The sequence below is a fragment of the Choloepus didactylus genome, chromosome 17 (assembly GCF_015220235.1).
Source record: "Choloepus didactylus isolate mChoDid1 chromosome 17, mChoDid1.pri, whole genome shotgun sequence".
NCBI lineage: Eukaryota > Metazoa > Chordata > Mammalia > Pilosa > Megalonychidae > Choloepus > Choloepus didactylus.
The window spans coordinates 44,793,737-44,816,408 of record NC_051323.1 but is presented as its reverse complement, the minus strand read 5'-3'; the positions used below and the strand labels follow the sequence as shown (position 1 = coordinate 44,816,408).

General features: G+C 37.7%; 2 protein-coding genes across 4 annotated transcripts in view; both read right to left on the bottom strand.

Moving 5' to 3' along the window:
* The window catches only part of STPG4 (sperm-tail PG-rich repeat containing 4), a 50,592-nt gene extending 46,196 nt beyond the window's left edge, over nucleotides 1–4,396 (bottom strand). For all 3 annotated transcript variants that reach the window (XM_037807580.1, XM_037807579.1, XM_037807577.1), the window contains exons 1-2: nucleotides 2,520–4,396; nucleotides 651–710 (exon numbers count right to left, since the gene is read on the bottom strand). In XM_037807580.1, the coding sequence (XP_037663508.1) occupies nucleotides 651–710; nucleotides 2,520–2,600 (141 nt within the window). In that variant the 5' untranslated portion in view covers nucleotides 2,601–4,396. The remainder of the gene's footprint in view (nucleotides 1–650; nucleotides 711–2,519) is intronic.
* A 2,258-nt stretch (nucleotides 4,397–6,654) lies between these two features.
* CALM2 (calmodulin 2) lies at nucleotides 6,655–21,706 on the bottom strand. Its single transcript, XM_037806875.1, has 6 exons — nucleotides 21,582–21,706; nucleotides 15,950–15,980; nucleotides 9,033–9,176; nucleotides 8,842–8,948; nucleotides 8,265–8,400; nucleotides 6,655–7,274 (listed from the first exon to the last, which is right to left on the bottom strand). Exons 1-6 carry the CDS (start codon nucleotides 21,582–21,584, stop codon nucleotides 7,246–7,248), a joined length of 450 nt encoding a protein of 149 aa, XP_037662803.1. The 5' UTR covers nucleotides 21,585–21,706; the 3' UTR covers nucleotides 6,655–7,245.
* Between the last annotated feature and the right edge of the window lie 966 nt (nucleotides 21,707–22,672).

The following is a 22,672-nucleotide window of genomic DNA, read 5'->3' as shown; positions in this document are numbered from 1 at the left end:
AACACCAACATGGGTGCCCACACAAGATTACATCAAAGATAATGGCATTTTGGGAGACATAATACATTCAAACTGGCACACCATCTTTCCTCTAAGCACTCTGCTCAGTTCCATCATTTAAAATTATTTCAATTCCAAGAAGCCTTTGATCCATGGGGCCCCTCTGCTGTTGGAGGGTACTGACAGAAAATATGTCTGTGATATAGAAACTATGTCTCTTGAGAGAAGGTTTCTGGGGCATTTTTCAGTTTGAGCCATCTTGTTTTGATAGACATTAATAACGGTTATCAGAGACTCCATTCCATCTAAGATAAAAACAGAAACCAAAACACCTTTCCAGAATGTATGCTTTTCTTCCTGGTATAATCTCACCAAGATCATAAACTAGGACAACCTTAACTAGATATTCTGCAATGCACTTGGATTCCTAGAGCTGTTTTACCTTTCCAAGCTTTTATTGGATTCAAAATTTAAAGCTAACTTCTCATTCATATGCTGTTACTAAAATTAAGTAGGAAGTGAGGCCCATGTAGATCTGAACAATCACTGCTTTCTTAAAATGATGTGTTACTGACCTAAAAGGTAAGACTGATGAACATATTAATGGGAATAGGTATAATTTGATTAAGAAAGACTGAAAATGTACATACTGTTAATGCTATTCTCCACCATCCTTCTCTTTCAAAAGATGATGTCTTCCGGATTGGTTTCTATTAACAAACACAAAAGATATTCACTCAAAAGGTGAGCCCTTCATATTAACCATAATTTATAAAACATTTACTTGAAGAAATTAATACCTCCACCAAATTGATCAGCACATATTAAACTAAAAGCTACACAAGTTTTGCCTCTAATATTTCCTTAAATTATGATTTAAACTGTTTAAGTATCTAAATTCTCTTTGATAAAATTAAGAGTAATAAGCATCCCCATCTCACAGAGATGTTATAAAGATATTAATGTGATAAAATTTAATATTCTTAGGGAAAAAAAGACTTGCATAAATCAAAAGTTGTATTGGTATAATTATTCTAGATTTTATAGCTCAGATGATTCTGTGGGGACTCAAGGTGAAAGTGTATAGTCACCATATTAATGTGATACTGGGATACAAGTTCCTAGCAATAGGGCCTTCCTGGATTCATACACACTATCAAATACTGATACTGCTTCACTTCTCTAATCTTGCCCAGCTTGTGTCTGTGAATGATAAAGGCAGACACACTTAGGCTGGAACCCCAGATCTGTTAGCTGGGCAAGTTATTAATCTTTATGGGCCTTAGCACTCACGCCCACAGACAGTGCTCAATAAATGGTAGTTATTATTTTTAACATTTCTTCTGCCAAATTAAGGAGATTATTCTGGTGTTCCTCAGTTTCCAAGGACACTCTTGTCTTCCATAGTAAGTATTCTATACCCATTTATTATTCCACATTTGTTTCAGCTCTGCTGTTAACAAAACATAGTTGTTTAGTTTTTCCCTTTTGTACTATTTCTACCAAGTAAAATCATTAAAAGAGTTCTACTTTCGTTTCTAACATTTCTATTATTACTATGAAATATGAGGTATCTCAAGAATGCATTTTAAAATAATTAACAACTTAAATCAATTCATTCTTCTTGACTAGTAACTTAAACCCACTCTAATTATGAGAACTCCTGGTTTAGTTTTACTATGAAATATGTGCATTTCTCTAAAAAACATTGTTTCATACACACTGCTAAGTCTGAATTTCTTCCCATACATTTCCTGAACTAGATTCTTATTAAATCTTCTCTGCTACATGGAAATTATAGTCATGGAAATTGAACTTTCTCATGCAGGTGAAGACAGGTCTCCCATAAGCATCTCCACAGTGATTCCACCTCTACCCAGGAGCCCAGAAAATGAGATGGGAAGGAAACAGAAGTAAATAGGAGAACTCTAAGGGAAGTCAGGAGTAGCAAAACTAGAGAAAGGTAGTTTCAAATATTTTACAAATAATCAAATAGGAGATGGGACCAAAAAAAAAAAAAGACAAAAGAACGGTTAAACATCCCTCACCCAGATTTATTTAAAAACTAGAGAAACATAGTTTCAAATATTTTACAAATAGTCAAATAGGAGATGGGCCCAAAAAAAAAAAAAAAAATGGCAAAAGAAAGAAAAGTCCATTCTCTGGCAGAGGAAGGGAAAGTAAAAGAAATCTAATCATCCGATCAAAGCAGTTGTCCAGCACGGTTAGTAGTGAGGAAGAAGAAGAAAAACGCGCAGAAAAGAATAGTCAAAGGGGAAGCATAAGGCGAGCAGCAAGGCAAGAGGAAATAAAACGGAGGAAAGGTCAAATAAAGACAAGGAAGAAAGAAGGGGCAGGTGTGGATGTGAGGGCAGGGAAAGAAAGGACTGAAGAGTAAGAGGAAACAGGAGGGGCGCAAAAGCGGGGAATTGGAGGTGGGGAAAAAGGCAGAAGAGCCTCGCCCGGGGACCGCGGAGGAGACGGCAGGAGGGAGGGGCGGCGAGGAAGGGCTGTGGTACCGTGGTGGGGAACAACGGATTGCTGCGCCGCAGTTCGTCCCTGACTGCGGCGGCGGTGATGGCGACGACTGGCTGGTCCATCGCGGCCTCTTCTTGCCCAAGGCGGAGTCTAGCGGCAGCCGGTTGCTAGGAGACGTCTCACTCTCGCCAGGTTTGTCTCCAGTGAAGCGGGTCGGGTCGGGTTGGGTCGGGGCGAGGAGGTCGTCACATACTTGGAGGCCCCACGCGAAGCCTCACGTAGAGGAAAAACCGCACGGGACAGTCACGGACAAACGGGACAAACGTTAAGAAAACCCAGACGGGGCTCTGGGGTATCCAGAGCGCCCCTAGATAGTATCTGCGCCAGGGGAGTTGGTAGTGGCTTGAGTGTTACTCATAACCTCCATCAGCTCCCTTCCCAAATCACCTCTCACCCTACACTCCTAGATAGGTTAAGTGGAGGGAATATGCTTGGTAGGCACACTTGGCTTTAAGGCAGAAAGCTTCCTTAGCACCCACTTTAGAAAACTTGATGTTTCTAAGCTCCTTCACATAGAAATTGGCTGGGGGTTGCTTCTTTTCTAATTCGAGAAGTGGGTGAGCTCCAGACCAAGCAGGTTTCCTTGGCTTTCCAGTCTGTATAGACCCATTTCATTTTCAATCTCTTGACTGTAGCTTCTTAAACTATAAACATTCTCATCCTTAAAAACAAATCCTCCCTCAACCTTAATACCATTTTATAGACTATGTACTGTGTTTCAGGTACTTCATAGACCTTAATCTTGTTTAATCCTCACAACCCTATGAGGTATTAGTCCCATTTTATGGAGTTTAGCATAGTTGACTTGGCATTAAGTGAAGTGGCAGAGGCCCACTTCCCACTACATTCAGAAAATTTCTTCTTCCTTTCAAACTTCCAAGTGATTCTTTCCTTACTGGTTGTACTTATAAACCCCATGTTCATCTGACATGTGTGCACACCTTTCAATTAAAATTGCATTTGCTGAACTCACCACTGATGCAATAGTCAAATCCAAAGGGGATTTCTCTGCTCTTAGGAAACTTGACCTCTATTTGTCATTGCTATATCTATCACTCCAGCCCCGCATTCTTGAATCCCTGTCCTCCCTTGACTACCAGGATTTGAATGCTGGTTGCATTTGCTTTGTGACTTCTTCTCCATGCTTGTTTCTGTATTTATAAAGCTGGACATATATCGGTACCTATTCATATGGATTTATTATGAAGATTAGTTGAATAAAATATTTGGACTCATGTCTGGCACTGTGCATTCAGTGGATATGGGCTATCATTATTACCTTTATGACAAAAGCAAAACTTTAAAAATCCAACCTCTCACTTCTCTCTCCCTCATTAGGATCTTACACTCTGCATAACATCTTTCATACTTCCATGGTCTTCCCATATGCTGGCTCCCTTCTGCTTGAAATGCTATTCTTCTCCATGACCTGGCAAACCTGAGAAGTCCTCCTAGACCTAAATGCTTGTGTCTCAAAGGACCCTATGCCTAACTTTGAAGACTCATTTTGAAGTCATCTCTCCCCTAATTTTAGACATACCCAAAGTAAGGTTCTAATTCTGAGCCCTGTGGCACAGAAGTGACCAAAATATTTGAAAAAATGAATGACCAGTTCCTCCCTCCATAAATAAAACAAGAGAATGGACTAGAACAGTGTTTTTCCAAAAATTTTGTGCATACCACATTGGGATCTAGTTAAAATGCAGATTCTGGGGCAGGGTCTAAGATTTTTGCATTTCTATCTAATAAGCTCCCAGGGTTGATTATGTGGGCAAACTTTTGAGTAACAGGAGACTAGAGGGCTCCATTTAACTTCTCTTAAAAATAGGACTCCAAATGCATTTAACATAGCCTTATTAAAAAAAAAAAAAAAAAAAAAAAAAAAAAGGACCAGGCTACCAGCTTTGAAATCAAGAAATTAGGCCAGGGTGCAAGTTAAAAAAAAAAAAGTGTTCACAAAAGAATTAAGTCCATCACCATGGCTCATTTTATTTTCTTATTGTGGCTGAGCCTGTAAAACTGGCTCAGCAGACTAGGGACTGGTTCCCTAGATACTAAAAGAATAAGAAAAAAGGTACAGAGAAGCCCAGAAATCCATACAAGGTAGGTTTAGAAGGGAACAACTAGATGAGAAAATAGTTTACCTGTCTCAAAAATGAAACCAGCATGAGCCAATGATTTGAAGAACTTTACCCTACATGCATAATGTTTTGGGTAAACAAAATATCCCATTAAGAGAATATTGTCTTGTACAGTATCACTGACAAAGCTTAAGATTTACATTCAGGGCATGGTAACAGCTTTTTTTTTAAATGGGGGAGGGACTCCTCTTTGAGAATACAAGACTATACTAAGCAGGCTTCCAACAGTGACTCTGCTGTGCATCAAGATCTTTAAAATGTTTGCTCTCTTAAAAATTTCAGGGAAAATAGCATTGCCCTAGGATCAACTGCAATAGTGATTCAACTGCTCTGCACTTAAATTTCCCATAAAATCAAAATGCCTATGTTGTAACTTTTATGAAGATTAAAATATAAAATTATCAATACACACAACAGACAAAAGTGCCCCCAAATGTGTTACCCCTTCCACCTTGTTATCCATCTTTTTGACCTCAACAGCATATATAAAAGCATAGTGACAAACATCGACAACTTCACACCTACAGGATGACTATTAAAAAAAAAGGAAATTAAGTGTTGTAGATAACACGGAGAAAGTAGAACCCTAATGCATTTTTGGGGGGTATATAAACTGGTGCAATCAAGTGGAAAGCAATATGGTGGTTCAAAAATTTAAATACATAATTACCATACAACCCAGCAATTCTACTCCTAGGTATATACACATAGAAAGTGAAAAGTCTCAAATACTTGTATACCAAGCTGTATAGCAGCACTGTTCACACTTGCCAAAGAGGTGGAAACCCACATCCCCCATTAACGAATGGATACATACAATTCGGTACATACACACAATGGAATATTATTTGGCCACAAGAATGAAGTTCTGAGATATGCTGCAACATCGAAGAACCTTGAAAACACTAATAAACAAGGCACATAAGGACAGATACTGTATTTTCACATAAGAGATTACTAGAAATAGCAAATTTGCAGAGACAATAAATTAGAGGTTACAGAGGGGCAGGCTTTATCTGCATTATTTCACTGATTTTTGTAAACTCAGGGTTAAAAACCATCTGGGTAAATTACACCCACTTTACAGGTAAGATAACTGTAGCTTGTATAAAATTGACCTCTTCAAGGTCATCCACAGCAGTGATCTGAATATTGCTGCAGTGAAACTCCAAAGCCCATGCTTATTTTAACATCCTGGAGATGGTGTCTCAAAAGCCAAAAACAGGAATCTTCTGTCAACCAAATACCTTGTTCGACCTTCCCTTTAACTAAACTCTCATCATATCTACTGAAGGGGCTTCAGTAGAGTGCCCATCTGAAATTTTCCTATTTAATTAACCTCCTGCCTCATACATGATAATGTAAATAATACTCTCCACCCCCCTTAGCATCATCAATGCCTGTAATATAATTTCCCTTACCCTATCTAAAACATATTTATCACAATTTTCCTTTACTAACCATCCAGTTTTCTATTTTCTGATAGAAAAACCGCAGTACAAAATAGTCAAAGATGGGGGTAAGTAACCTGCCAAACAATAAATTGCCCCCCCCCCCGAGAAATTAAAAATCATGTGGCTATAATAAGCAGGTAACAATTATGGCTCAATATTTTAATCTTGGCTCTGGTTTGTTATGGAATCTTTAAATATTTAAAAACGTAGTTTAAAAAAAAAAAACCACCCTGATAACCACCTTTTGAGTAGTTTAAATTATAGAGAAAGCAATGGTAGAAAACAAGCAGAAACTAAAACTAAAGATTTAGTCACTACAGAATGTTTTTCATAAAACATGTTACAGGTAAGCAGACACAACCAAACTTAAAAGCTGAACACAACACTGCGTAGTCAAAGTACTTATTCTTGATTGTAAGAAGTAGAAACCAACTCCACATTTTATCCTCAAAATTGTTAGATCTCAACAGTTAATGACTCAGATTCAGAGCACCAGTTGGGTAAATTGTAATTTTTTTTTATTGGAAAACAAATATACAACTTGGAATGGATTTGAGGCAAATTGTGCCATAAGCAGATTTTCTTTAAGTGGCTAAACAAAGTTTAAAAAGCAAGTAACAATAAAAGAAAATGTTTCTGGTACAGGACCAGCAGTACAAAAAAATAGTGTACGAGTACCTGGATAATACACCCGTTTTGCAATAGTGCAACTTTAAGTACATATTGTTGACTGTCCATAGTCCACGCAGAGTTACAACTCCACACTTCAACAACAACATGCTGACAGTTTCTAAAGAAAACTACTTAAAAAAAGGCATAACCCAGATGTTCCCTCATTTGACCAACTCCATCTAAGTTTAGATGTGCAGAAGGGCTTAGATATATCCAGAGTAAGCCACATGCAACATGTTACTTGATCAATTTTCTAAAATAAGGTTTCAAGACAATGACAGTAAGATAAGGGAAGAAAACATGGAGGAATGAAATCCTAATTACTATACATGCATATTCTTTTGACAGTAAGGGGAAACCTTTTACAGATAAGTTACAAACAAAGAAAAGGCAAATAAACAATTTTGTACAAGAAATTTAACACATTCTGTACAATGTCTTCACTTTGCTGTCATCATTTGTACAAACTCTGAAAAAGAAGAAATACATGAAAAATTGAGTCAATGGCTAGTCTGATAAAACCAACCATATTTACTTTATCACTGAGCAGTATCCATTCCTATTTTGCTTTCTTCAGAACAACAGTGAAGTGTAGAAAAAACAGGAAAACTAGTTTATTGCCAAGGCTGGGCCCATACAAGCTTACAGTTATTTAGGCTTACTAATGCATAAACTAAACTGAATTAATGCTTTAGATAAGCTACTATAAACAAAAAGAAGTATTCTTGCCTCTTAGTTTACAACTTGAATTTTCAATCTGCCATGTTACAAGCCAGTATTACAACCTCAGTGCTAAGGGACTAAATGCTTAATTTTTAGAATGATAGATTTTATGCTGTTTTCTACATTAGAGTAACTGCATCACACACACACAAAAAAATGTGAAAAACATAAGGCAAAGGTTTTCTTGGAAATTCCCTCAATTTTCAAATGCCATATATGCATGCTACAGCCATTCCAAAGTTTACAATCACAAAGAATACTTTTGAATTTAAGCATTATATAAACTGTTTTAGACTAAAGGAAACAAGAGAATCCAATGGAGGATGAAAGTCACCTGAATTTCATTTTAGGGATACTGGAGTAAGCTTGAAGTTTTTTGAATTGTTTAACAATCTTTATACAAACTAACAAAACTGTTTTACCACTGTTTGGAGTACAGTGCTTTAAAATCTTTAATGTGCATATGAATCATCTAAGAATCTTGCTAAAATGCAGATTTCTAGGTCTAGAGATGGAAAGCTGATAGTAAAAATTTCTAAAATGTTATCAGGTGACAGTGATGTTGTCTAGTTTGCAGACAATACTCTGAATGGTAAAAGCTTAGTAGGTATGAAAAACTGTTTTAGTATCTTCAGTTTTTGGAGGGAGAGTCAATAATTTTCATCTATCGGATACCTACAAGTGCCTCTAACTCAAAGTCAAAGCATAAAACCGAAGTGGTGAGAGTCAGACTTACCTTCATAGTTTACTTGACCATCACCATCAATATCTGCTTCCCTAATCATTTCATCAACCTCTTCATCTGTTAACTTCTCTCCAAGGTTTGTCATCACATGGCGAAGCTCTGCTGCACTAATGTAGCCATTGCCATCCTAGAAAAAATGTGGTAAAATGCCTGAGTAAAATTATACACTCAGGGTTGGAATGGAAGTTTAATAAGCTTACTAAACTGAACATTAGGGAGAAAACTATACCTTGGAAATACATGCAAATTAAAGAGAATTAACAAATATTTAACTTCTAAATTAAATGTCACTAGACAGCCAAGCAAGATGTCCTAAAGTTTAAACATAACTTTAATATTCAAATCATTACTTCTTAGTTCCAAAGTCAAATGATGCCTCCTTTGCCACAAGATCAATGCCAATTCAAATGTTATTAGGAAATCTAAGTCAAACGGAATTCTTTAAAATCGTTTGCTTGGTGTTTAAAGAATGTAGGCAAGTCATCAGGAAGTCCTTCAAAAAATCAGGGATTCTGATGTCTTCATTTCATCCTCAAATTAAATTCAAATTCAGTCCTTGAATACCTACTTTATCAAACACACGGAATGCTTCTCTAATTTCTTCTTCACTGTCTGTGTCTTTCATTTTCCTTGCCATCATTGTCAGAAATTCCGGAAAGTCAATTGTACCATTACCTATAAATGTTCAGTTGAAACATTAAAACAGAATTTAATGCCACCTGTTCAAACCACCCCTCCCCCAAATTAAAAAAGACTTACCATCAGCATCTACTTCATTAATCATGTCCTGTAACTCTGCTTCTGTGGGATTTTGCCCAAGAGACCTCATTACAGTTCCCAGTTCCTTTGTTGTTATAGTTCCATCACCATCCTTGTCAAATAGTGAAAAAGCTTCTTTGAATTCTGTTTGGGAAAAGAAAAAAAAAATAAAAAGACAATTCAAAAGTACAGGTTAACAATAAAAAGTAACCTCTTAAATGAAATCTACTGATCAACTCTTATCTCCATTTATGGAGATAGCACCTGAAATAGGATATTGATTCTTGAAGGATTAGGTGGGAATGTGAACATATTCAAACATCTTTGGTCAATCATAGCACTATATGCTCATATTGACTGTCCAGGGAGTTTTCATCAAAATCTTAACAGGGAACTCCAATATCTAGACCAATTAAAAGTGAAATTATTCTGAATTGAAAGACAAAACACCCAAATGTTCAAATGATTGGCTTCTCCATTTTCCACTGAAGCTACTCTGTGAAATACAATTCAAATTACAGATTTAACCTGTATGTACAACAGAAAAATAAGACTCCTGGTACCAAATACATATTTCTATTGAGTAACTACACAATTTATTTACATTAGTTAACCTCAAAGGTTAAAAGGATGGCTGTATCAATTACTAAATTAAAAACAAAAGACTTTAAACTTCAAAACACTATGCAATTGGAATAGCTAGAAGTAAATACCTCTATCAAACTGCAACCCAGCAGCCTTGACTCTTGAAGACGACTGTATAGCAATGTAGCATACAAGGGGTGACAATATGATTGTGAAAGCCTAGTGGATTACACTCCCTTTATCCAGTGTATGGATGGATGAGTAGAAAAATGGGGACAAAACTAAATGAAAAACAAGGTGGGGGGGTGATTTGGGTGTTCTTTTTTACTTTTTTTTTTTTTATTCTTATTTTCACTTTTTCTGGTACAAGGAAAATGTTCAAAAAATAGACTGGGGTGATGAATGCACAACTGTATGATGGTACTGTGAACTGACTGTACACTTTGGATGACTGTATGGTATGTGAATGTATCTCAATAAAACTGAATAATAAAAAAAAAACCTATGCAAGAGGCTAGTTTCCTTTTCTAGGAAGGAAAAGGGACTATCACCAAATAATCTACTATAATGATGACTAACACTGGCCTGGATCAAGGCAAGTATGGCTAATTTTCATTAAGTACTTTATCACTGAAAACAAAGATAATTTAGGATCTTTCTTTAAAATATAAAATCCCAAAGCTTGTAATAGAGTGAAATATATTACTGCTTAAGATTTTTAAGATCTTGTGAAATTATGTTGCTTTTTATTTACCACTAACTAGATGACCTGGACAACTAATGGAACACACTCACTATTCCTGTTCAGAACCATGAACTAGCATTACAAGAAACCAAAGCATAATGATTAACAGAATTCTGGAGTCCAGACTACTTGACTTCACCACTTATTTTACAGATTAAAAAAAACTAAAGCAGAGACTGAATTTTAAGTGTAAAGTCATGCCAATGACTTAATAACAAGGCTAATACTTTCCAAATAAGGCATTATCTAAAAGACATTAGATCCTATCAGCAAATACTAACAGAGCTTCAAAGTTCACAGGGTTATTAAAGCTCCTCTAACATAGCTATAACACTTGAAATTGTATACTTTAGACATGTTTTAAAAATGGTATGCCTCCTTTTAACAATCCAAGGCTATTTATTTCACTCCCTGTCTATCTCTACACTTCAATCTCTATACTTCCATTTTCATTTCATCTATTATGCCTTCTCTGGAGTCAACTATTCTTCAACTGTTTCTGCCCCTTAGTATATCATTATCTTCATGTTTCTTAGCCTAAAACTAAATTCATGCCCTAGTTGTATTTTCTAAATGCTTGTCCTTCATACCTCCCCCAAAGTCTCCATTTCCTCCATTTCCTCTCTCCACTGTTAAAATTACTCGCAGCTCCAACCCATCAGCTGAAAATGCAAAATTAACCAGTGATCAGTGACCACCCAGTTGCCCAATCCACAGGCCCATGGCACAGAAACTAAAAGCATAGACTTTGGAACTTAACTGCTTGGGTTAAAAGAGGCTACTTCAAACTCACTGCCCTCCCCACTACATGGGACATGACTCCCACCGGTGTAAATCTCCCTGGCAAAATGTGGGACATGACTCACAGGGATGTGCTTGGCCCTGGCACTGTGGGATTAAGAAAGGGGGAAGAGAAATGAAACAAAAGTTTCAATAGCTGAGAGATTTCAAATGGAGTAGAGAGGCCATTCTGGAGGTTATTCTTAAGCATTATACAGACATCCCTTTTTAGTGTATTGGAATAGCATGAAGGAAATACCTGAAACTGCTGAACTGCAGCCCAGTAACCTTGATTCTTAAAGATGATTGTGTAACTATATAACTTACACTGTGTGACCATGTGACTGTGAAAACCTTGTGGCTCCCACTCCCCTTTTATCCAGTGTACAGATGAGTAGAAAAATGAGGACAAAAAGTAAATGAATAATAGGGGGCATGGGGTGTTTTGGCTGTTTGTTCTTCTTTAATTTTTATTCTTATTTTTTTTTTGGTCTGGTAATGAAAATGTTCAAAAACTGATGGTGATGAATGCACAACTATATGATGGTACTGTGAACAACTTATTGTACACTGTGGAGGACTGTATGGCTTGTGAATATATCTTAATAAAAGTGAATTTAAAAATTTTTTAAAATAAATAAATAAAACAAAAAACCACCCTACCTCTCTGCCACTTACTACCAATGGAATCTTGAACAAATTTATAAACTTTTTCTGTCTTGGCTTCCTCATTTGTTAGGATAATAGAACCTACTTCCTAAGTTTGTTTTAAAGAACTTAATATGTATAAAATAAGTACTCAATAAATGTCAGGAAAAAGCTCATCTCAATCCTGCAGCACTCTAATCAGCACTGAAAAACTCTCAAACTTCTCTTGGCTTTCCTAACAGTATGTTGGTTTTCCTCCTACTTACACATCATCAAAGGCTCTTGCTCTTATCTGTGTCCTACCTATAGATATAACCAAACTTCTTATCCTCTTTCCTCTCCTTGGCCATTTCATCTATGAAGATTTAGTTATCTTTTGTCTACTCATCTCTCTAAGCACAATGCCTTTATTTCTGACAGCCTACAGGACTTCTCCCCTGGCTGACCTCAAGCAAGATAGCTGAAAATGAATTCTGTTACTCTCCAGCAACAAACCCTAGGGACCCAAGCAAAAACCAAGGACATCGTAACTTGCACCCCCTGAAATCGGTCAGCAGTTCCATTCAATTCTGCATTTAAATACTGCCTCATTCTTTTTCTATCTTTACGATCAATATTTTGGTTCAAGACCCCATCATCTCTTGCCTGGACTACCACAACAGCTCCTAACTAGGCTCTCTCCTTGAAATTACCCACAGAACTGCCCGAGTCCTATTACCTTTCTGGAACAACACATTACTTTCTTCTGCTTAAAATATTTTAATTGCTTAGCTTCAGGACCAAGTACTGCTGACTAGCTGCAGTTTGTTATATTCAACAGTAAGGTAGCTTTGGTCCATGTAAATTCTACCACTTGCTTCCAGAGGAACTCACCTGTTATCAAGCAGAAGCTCAGTTCCAAACTGAAGGTTGACTTTATGAAGACAGCATATAGTTAGTGCAAACCTAAATCAGCCTACAAAAGTAGATCAGAAATCTCCCACCTACAAATACCAACATTTAATGAAGACATTCCTCCTTTACCAGGTATTTTCCCCTCTTTTGTTTTAACAGGATGTAGGAATATTTTCTAGAAATACATAAATTATTAGTTCTAAACACACAGCATGTATCACTTAATAACCTAGGCTACAAGAAAATTTAGAGATGTGTATTTAATTAATTAAATTCTCTGCAACAGTACTTAGCCATGTGCATCTTTTAACAATACCATTAGGTGCAAAACTTCCAGAGTGTTTAACTAGCAATGATCATTTTGCTGTTATATGATTTAACTTAAAGCCAAATTCAGGAAGCTGCACGGTGTAAGTTTATATATGTGTTTTCTAAATTTCAAGAACTTTGAAGCATGTAAATTTTAGACAAAGTAACTCTCAACCATGACTTGAAATATGAACCCAGGAGTCAAAACCTAAACAAACAATAAAGAGCTTGTCCTGAATGTGACAAAGCAGCTAAGTTCTACATAAATGATATGAGTAAAAGACCTCTCAAGACCCATTCTAGGTGTGCCTGAGTTGAAACTTTCAGGAAGGCATATTATTCAAGTTTTATTTGTTCATTAACTACCCCAGGATGCTTTCTTAAATTACAATTTTATGAAAGTGTGTTACCTGAAACAAATATGACAAAAGAAGAATCAAATGTTTAACTTCTATTTATTTTAACTATTCTAATAAGCCCTTAAAGAGGTCACTGTATCAGACCTATATTGGCACTCTGCAACTGTTATTATAAAATGAAAAAGGCTAATTTTTTTTTAAAATCAAACAAGTTCCATCCCTATAACAGACCATGAGAGTTTAATAAAGGTTTAGGCACAGATTCCTAAAAAAAAAAAGTTCTTTTATACTTTTCCCATCAAGCTTCCAAAAGTCAAACATCAGTAACTGACATCACAGCAGCCATCAACTAAATTAACTTACTAGTGCTGTCACACTGGACTGTCCCAGAGTGCTTTTCAAGACCATGTAATATAAACAAATCATTAGAGAAGAGTTAACTTCATCCAAACAAGAAGCAAGGTTTTTTTTCCTAGAACAAGTAATTAGCTGTTAGAATTTCTAAACAAATGTGAGGTAGCACTGATCATCATAGTAAGAGAAAAATAGCTTTAAAAGTATCTTAGTATATTTGATGTTGCATTACATTTTATGAAGTTTGTTTCAACAATCTAGAAGAACAAGTAGTAATTAGACTCTTACTGGACAAAAGAAAAATTTGCCTTCACTTCAAAAGAAGACACTGAAATATACCAGATTTGAAAGGAAAGGATTTGGGGAGGAGGAAGAATTTTAGGAAATGTTCTAAAAGAATTTTTTTTAGTGTTCTAGAACATTTTTTGTGCCACACACCTCTCTTTAAAGAATGAATTCTATTCATTCAAGAACTATTCAGAGCTTACTATGTGAGAGGCAAGTGGATTCAATAGGGAACAAAAAAGGTTTCTGCTCTCATGGGACTTATATTTTAGCAGCATAAAAACTTTGGTTTCTTTCCGCTAAAATATTTATGTCTGAAGGTTCTACAGGAGTCCATGAAATGGCTTTAAAGAAACGTATGAAAAGGCAGGGAAGGGAGATATCCTAGAACACATTTTTGTCCCACTTCCACAGGAAACCTAATTTTACGATGGAAGTTAACGAAAAGTTGTAATTCGTCTCACAGACAACGTTCCAACAAGCTAGTTCTTTATAAAAATATCAGTCTCTGAAGAGTGATTCTCTTGTATTGAACAAACTATTTTTAAAGATATGTGTTGGAGGGGGTGGTAATGAGCATTAACTATGTAACTGGCAGAAATCTTCTTCCCTAAAGTGAACGAACATGTTGTGTGTAGTAGAGACAACTACTGACTGGGAATACTGAAAAATGAAAGCCAGAGAGGAAGGTAGTTCTATTTTAGTAGGTCAGAGTTTAAGACTGGAAATATTAAGTAGCCCCTAAATTTAAAATAGTATTAACTGAAACAAAGAAACTACCTTAAAGCTCTCTGCATGAATGCTTCAACACATCCTATATATGCAATTTATTAACCCTAAAAAGCAAGTCCCAAATTTAAGTCAAATTCACACATTAAGAAGTGAAAATGAAAACAGCCTAAATTTGATCTTTAATGTTAATAATTTAATATTGTATATAACCCTATCAAGTAATACTTGCGATGGATATTTGAGGATGGGCCATTTTTGGCTCCTCCCATCTGTGTGTAGGTATGAGGAAGAAGGATACTTTAAACAGGGTGTGTTTTCTCTAGCACTGAAGCATTGTTTTAATTTCTTAAACTCCCTCCCTACCAAGAATATTGTGGCAGTACTAACCTGCTTGATGACTTAATGAAAGTCTTTAATGGAAGCAAAAAATAGAGTTTAAAAAGCACTTCAACACTACAATTAATTAAAAAACAAAAAAATGGGCAATTTTACCATCATTTTGATGTTAACAGCTATCTCAAACTACTAAAATAAAATAAAAATTACTATGCTTTTTGATATAGCATAAAAACACATCAGATTTTATGTAACTATTTTACACATTTCCATAGCAAATCAAAGGAAATAAAATCAAGATGTTCTAAAGGTCAATAGTTGACACTGCTTTTTAAGACAAAATTCAAATTACTACAGTGACATTTGTAAAATAAAATGCTAACTTTTGGGTCTAAGTTTTCACTAGAGATAAATGGTTATCTTCTGATTAACTAGAAACACAATTCTAAGGCCCAACTGCTGGCTAATTTAAACAAGGATAAATTCAACAGTCACTTACTGATTCTGCATTTCAAGTCATTCAATTACTACTTGGCTCTCTCTTCTGTGGAGACTGATTTAGAATTGCACAATATTAACTTGATCAGAATTCATGTTTTACAGTACGATAATTTAAAAAACAGCTACGACCACCACCACCATGCTCCAAAGTACATCAACATAGCCTAAAATACATGTCTTTAATTACAATTAGCCCCACACATCTTTCACAGGCAAGATCACCTTCTCACTTACCAAAGCAGGTTCAATTACTATCCTACATTACACATGTTACCATCTATAAAACAGATCGAAGTCAATTCTTTCATACAAGTATGTTCTTTTGAGGCTGGCTATTCATTTTACAGTTAAATCCAATGGATACAGGCCTAGCAAAGCATTTCACTCACCTGCAATCTGCTCTTCAGTCAGTTGGTCAGCCTACAAAGAGATCAGAAATAGGTAAGTGATTTGGGATTATGTAGATTAGCAAGTGCAGAAAAGTTTTAAAACTTTCAAAGTTCACCATGTATCATAAACTTCATTTAGTTCAACATTTCTTAGTACCAGCAACAAATACGCAAACATCTCAGAATACTTTTGAAAAATCTACATTTTATATGCAGTTGAAAATAGGCAAGTTGGCATACTAGAAAGTTTAGAGTTGCTACTTTTTCAACTAAGGCAAGGATAGAACCCAACAGAAATATTGCACCCTTCTTCAAAATTGAAGAAACAAACTTAAGCTCACCATTATTACCAGAATCTCCACAGAACCACAATTCATATTCAAGAGTCAAAAATCTGAAATTACTCACATAAAAGGTGATTAAACAAATTATTCTGACATGACCGTGATATACCAAACCTCACACACACAAACTAAGCAAAATTCCCATCTATTAAAAAGATTAAAATCCAAGCTGTTCTGGTCAGTGCAACATGAGAGCAACCAGCTTTTACTCCTTTTCTCACCAGCTAGGCCGCTGAACATGTGAATTACGCTGTTACCAAATGTTGACTGAGCCCAGCCAGCCATTTTCCCTTGATTTTTGAAATCTCAAAAGTAAACTTAAGGTTTGTGATGCTTCTACCACAAGGAGAGGTACCTGGTTTGGGTTTTAAAAAAATATTTCCATGCATTTGCTAAAACCTATTATATATTTTACTCTCATTCAATCTTCACAACAACCCTAATATGGTATTATTATCCCTTACCTTACAGAAGAGGAAAGAAAGATTCAGGTTAAATTTCAGGTGTGGGTGTGGGGGGTGCCAGGCAAGCTATGTACTAAGATGTCAGACATCCTCAATGTCTATAAAACTTAAATTCAGAGCAATACACAAAGATGTTTGCAAAGTATCAAGGTTCCTTTATTCTTCCTATGGCCTTCATCTTTGGACATTTCACTGCCTATTAGTAAATCACACCCATAAAGCAACTGTGTATGTGGCACTATTTGATGGGCACTGCCAAGAAACAGCTTCCTATCTAAAAGTCCCTACCCAAGTGGAGTCAAGTGCATGATGATTAATCCACTCATTCATTTTGCAGGGAAATGAAATTCAGTATTACCTGGTTTCATTCTTTTTAAATGAACACACCTCTGGGAAGAATAACACCTAAAGTAGAATAGCATCCCATTTTATCTAGAGGGCAGCATGAGAGAAAATTTGAGAAGGAAACCAGAAAGCAGAAGTTTCTTTCCCTGTTCAACAATTTTGAGTTCACCACAATGCAAACTGAATTCCTATTAAAAAACAAAACAAAACAAAACTTGAGGAGCCAAATAAGTTCACACACAGTACCTAATATAAAAACTATCTACTTTTTCTCCAATTCCAATCCTCCAGAGACAAATATTTGGTGTCAAGTTAGTCACATTTTTTCCCCCTAAAATTAAGATTTTAAACCGAGTAAATCCACTGAGTTGATGTTTACTTGGTTATAAGAGAAGCTATAGAGAATTTACTTCTAGTCTGATTCCATTTTGCAGGACCTGCATCATTTAAGTAAGGGCAGCAAAGCATAGTTGGAGAAAAAAGCATGGTATTCTGAGTCACAGCTGGGCAGGGTTATTGTGCAGATTAAGTGAGAATCTATGTAAAGTACTTACAAGGATGTAATGGTAACTATTTTATATAAATTAACCAAAGAACCTACCATGTTAAATAGCAATCTGACTTGCTCAATTTACACAGAGAAAGGAGGCTTGCATGACATTATCAAGCCCTTAGATTATTTTTACAGCAAACCTACCACATTAATACTTCATTTCATTTAAACTGAGAAAATTTATTTGCACAAACTGAAACCACAAAGTGTATAAGAATAGGTGAAATCAGTTTAGGACTAAAAACCTTGAAGTTAAGCTAAATGCTTGACTAAAGCTATGAAAGAAAACTTTTTTTAGAAAGTCAAAATTTTAGGGCCTGGCATCATTTTGCCCAGGTCCCTATCTCCAGGCAAACCCAATATTACAGAAGATCAAAAATGAGCTTCAAAGGATGGACTATGCATATCAAAGACTCTAAATTACTCATATAACCAAAAAGCGCTCCTCAATTTTGCTTGGAAAATTTTAAAGCTTGATAACTGGATGCAAATCAAATACTGCCAGAAAAGCAATTTTAAATTAGGGAAGTCTTCTGCATTTACTACTTGTCCAGTATTCAAGGTTTTAAAGTAAACATCACCAGCAACACAAGAACACAGTACTTCCTAGCTCTAATTTAAGCTGTTTCCAACTAGAGACAAATAAATTTGCTTCCTATTTCTGACTATGGAGAGCGCCATTTTCTTAGTTAGAAGAACCAGAAGAATTACACTTTTGGGAAAACTCAAGCTCATTAACGTGTGTTTATTGCAGCAAAGTGAAGACTAATTCTCTACAGAGAATAATTCATACTCCCTTATTTCTGCAACTACTGATATAATTTGCCTGTCACAGGTCTTTTCACTCTGGAGAAAGTTTCCAAGCATTAGTATTACTATCAGCTATCAAGGTGAAGTTGCCCACTATAGCCAGTGTGAGACTCTGCTTTCAGTTCAGCACTCCAAAAGAAGGATGACAAAAACAATTTCTGGGGAGTCACTGCTTAATAGGTAGTTATGGTTTGGGATGAAAGAAAAGTTTTAGTAATGGATGGTGGTGATGGTAGCACAACATTTTGAAAGTAAATAATACCACCGAATTGTTCATTTGAAAATGGTTAAAACAGGAAATTTCATGTTGTATATATGTTACAATAAAAATTTTTTAATTTTAATAAAAAAAAAAATTTGTTTGAAGGTTACCTAGACCCTGCTACTCTAAAGAGTGGCCTGGAAGAAAAGCATTATCACTGGGGCTTGTTAGAAATGCAGACTCTCAGACCTACTGAATTAGAATATGCATTTTGGAGAACTACAGGTGATTTGTAAACATTGAGAAGCACTGATCTAGATTCCATGAGTGACCTGAAGATAATGCACTAAGTATCAAACATTTCTTAAGTGGCATTTAAAAGTAGGCATGAATACTCATGAATTTTATCTAGTGAAAAATGGCATAAAATAATCTGAAGTTCTAATCTGAGTAAATGTTTGAGTTCATAGCTTGACAAGAAACAATTACTATCCTTCATCCATTCTTTATCTGTTCCTTCCTCAAGCACTACTTAGATCCGACAAAGGATTCACATGCCATTTTCTCCCTACAATTTCAGAAGTCAGGATATTTGTTTTACCTTTATCAAAAAGCAATCTGTATTATTTCAGTAGGGTAAAAAAGATACCTTAATTACAATAGAACAGCACTTACTACCTCTATAGCATCTTGGACCAAAAGAAACACTATTGGAAAAAATGACTTAAAAATTTGGACCTTTATTATGGGTCTAAACTGATCACTCTAGCTGAAGATAGAATTTTCTATATTTTCACATGGTCATAGTGAATTCTGCTCTAGCAAGGAAATGATTTTCTTGAAGTTTAATGGAATAATGATTATTCCTTTAGACTCAAGTGGTCTATCTCTTCACATCTTTTACCTTTCTAATCACCCTGGCCACCAGCCTTCTTGAAGCAACTCCCTTTCAACGAACATATACATGTAAACTCAAGAGCTATATGAGCAATCTTATTCCACTTCCACATCACATGAATTTTTTTTCCTTAACTTGATTGACTCCTAATTTAAAAATCTCAGAGTCTTATAATTATGGAGTTACCTGGGGTCAACTTCAAATTAGTTTACTACTTAACGATGACTGTCAATTTAACTAACTGAAAATCTCCAAAGCATTAATATTGCAAACAGTAACTACAAAAGCTTATCATTGACAGGTGACCACTACTCTTCAGATACAAACTCTAAGCATTACCAGGAAAACCTACTGAAGCCCTTGATTATCAGAACTGATTAGTAAACAACCACAGCCTTCATTTTTAAATCAAATTTTAAATTTACACTACAACTTGGGATGAGTAAATTCAAATAAAGAGTAAAGTAATTTAAAACAAAAATGGAATGAGTCTATCAAACTCAAGTGAACGCTGGTTTTGTCCATGGTGAACTCCTCTCTCCACACCCATAAAGTGCCGAAGGTTTCAGTTGGCAAAAGATTCCTATCTCCTGTTAAAGATGTCACATTGCCTCCTGGACACACCCACCGTGGTAACCATTTGGCAAAAGGAACCATAAATTAAGTATTGCAAATTATCGCACTGAGATTTTCTTTTTTTTTTTTTAAACCGGAAAGAATAGGAGTTACAGTCTTAGGCAACGCTTTTTAAAATTCCGTGCCCCTCAACAGTTTTCTATCGTTACAGCACTTGACAACTCATATTACAGTACAAATGAATTGAACTGCACGTTAAAATGATCTGGCAACTTCCATACGGAAATAAAAATCATTTTCAAGCGAGGTGGGGAGAAAGGCTTTGTGTGGTAATTGTTCGTTAACATTAGGAGTGCAAGTGAATACTTCAGAAAGATAGAGACACCGGCCCTTTTCAAAGGCATCCTCCCAACTATTACATGAAGCTGGGTCCGACTTTCACACGAGAACGGCAGGCACCCCGAGGCTGCTTTCGCTAGATGGTGAATCGGAAATGCCTTTCAGATCCTAGCTAAAGCCAAATGTGTTCCCTAATAAGACGATTATTGAGAGGATGCGTCTGACTTCGGGCACATATCATTATTTCATCCAATGACAAAGTCACTTTTTTTTTTTTTAATGCCTGGGTGACGGAAGGCCTCAGCGCCCAGATGGAGTCGAACGATCAGCATTCGCTGAGCTTCCTTCTTGCCAGCAGTGGGGGATGGGAAGCCGTCGCGGCCATCCTCCCTCCCCCACTCCGCCCCAACGGGCCGGCCCCGCTGCGGCGCGAGCCGCGGAGACCTCCGTAGTCCTGCAGGTGCCAGCGCAGCAGCTGGGGCGCGGGGAGCCGGGCGGCGGCTGCCGACCCGCGCGACACCCGCCCTACCCCCACCGGCCGCTCCCTGAGCCGCGCGCCCCGCGAACCTCCAGCACGCGGGACACACGGGTAACGGCGGCGCCGGCGCTCGCCCGGGATTTCGCGCGCTCCCTCCCGCCTGTTTAGTGCATGGCGGCCGCAGCGGACAAAGACGCTTCCTGGCGCCCGCACCAGTCGTCCTTTTGGGATTTGAATCCCGCCCCTGGGGTGACCTTTCGAAATCCCGACTGGAAGGCTTTCTGTGCCCCCACACCTGTCCAATTTCCACTTTCTCTCCTCATGTGCTTGGGCGGCCGCCCACCCCGGATCCACCCTAACCCAGACGAGCCCCTGAAGAGATCCACCCCTCAGGGTATGTGCGTCTGGCCCCCTGTTCCCGAGAGGAAACCTCCCAGAGGAGAATGGGGGCGGGGAAGCACCTGCGACATAACCGTCGAAAGCGCCCCCAGGCCCTTTAGCGCCATGGGTTTGGCGAAGACAACTCCTTGAGGGCGTAAGGGAAGTGGGTTCTTTCTTTAGTCAATTTGCTTCAGTCTCTTCCCCCCATAGGCCAAGGTCTGGCAGCTTAGCAACGCACTCACCATGCTGCAAGCGCTACCGGTCTCCGAGAAGCGATCACACAACCGTTCGACTCGCTAGCTCCACTCGGACTAATTCTCCCCTCCGCCTCCAGCGCCTCATAAACACCTCCCTCCGCCAGATCCCTCCGCTCCACGCCAGATAACGGTACATCGCAAACGAGTCCCGCCAACCCCCTCCCCTCAAACTCTTCTCGAGACCCCTTTAGCTACAGTTATTTGGTCGACGATACAAGAGATAAAGGGAAGTGGGAGAATGGATGACGTAAGTCAGTTCTGTTCTCCGGCGAGCCGTTGAAAAGCCGGTGGACTCATGCCTGAGAGGCGCTACTTTGCGACGCGGAGGAGCACTATCGGAGCGACGCATACGTCGATGATCGTTAAGCCGGCCTCTGATTGGCGAGTTCGTACCTGCAATGCGTCACTGGGGCTCGTAGCAGCCGCCGCCGGCGCCGCGGCCGCCGCGATGCGGTGCGGCTTCTGCTGTTGCTGCACGGGCGCGTTGTCCTGGCAACTGCGCCAGGCGGTTGAGTCGCTTACTTTGCGCTTGGCAGGAGAACCTTGCTCCTCCACCCATCTTCCTTGCCACACTGACACACTCAGGCCTTCCCGTCCCTTGTTTAGGGGTAGAAGATTAATATCTTAAGTCGGTAAAGAATGAACCTGAGAGACCCAAATACACACTTACCCTGCGCTCAAATTCTCCTCAGCCTGGTAATTAGGCCTCTTGAAGGATACCCATTTTCCATTTCACTTCCTCACAAAACCCATGGAAATCTGGGTAGGGCCAAATGTGGCTGTTCAGCTGACACACTAATTTCAAAGGGTCCTCCGTTTATACGTCTTTCCCTTTCATTTTCCTCGCCAGTGGTAATTTACCGGGAAAGAAAAAAGGTCAAAAACCATAGTAGCCGAGATTCTGTGGACTTAGTCACCTCAATAGCCCTTTGATATTGTGGAATAATAGGGTTCTGACTTGGAGACAGACCTGGATATGGGTCTTATGTCCCTTTATTAAATAAATTACTTCAGAAGATTTTCTTTGATCTCATAAAATGAAGGGACTAAGACATATCTCAAAAGATAATTGGAAG

Bases quoted from the DNA above. Each gene is read 5' to 3' on its own strand.
- CALM2 (XM_037806875.1), bottom strand. The intron at 8,949-9,032 runs GTAAGTCTTTTT...GAACATTTATAG, and splicing joins TAATGAAGTAGATGCTGATG to GTAATGGTACAATTGACTTT. The intron at 7,275-8,264 runs GTAAGTCTGACT...CTTCTTTTTCAG, and splicing joins TGGTCAAGTAAACTATGAAG to AGTTTGTACAAATGATGACA.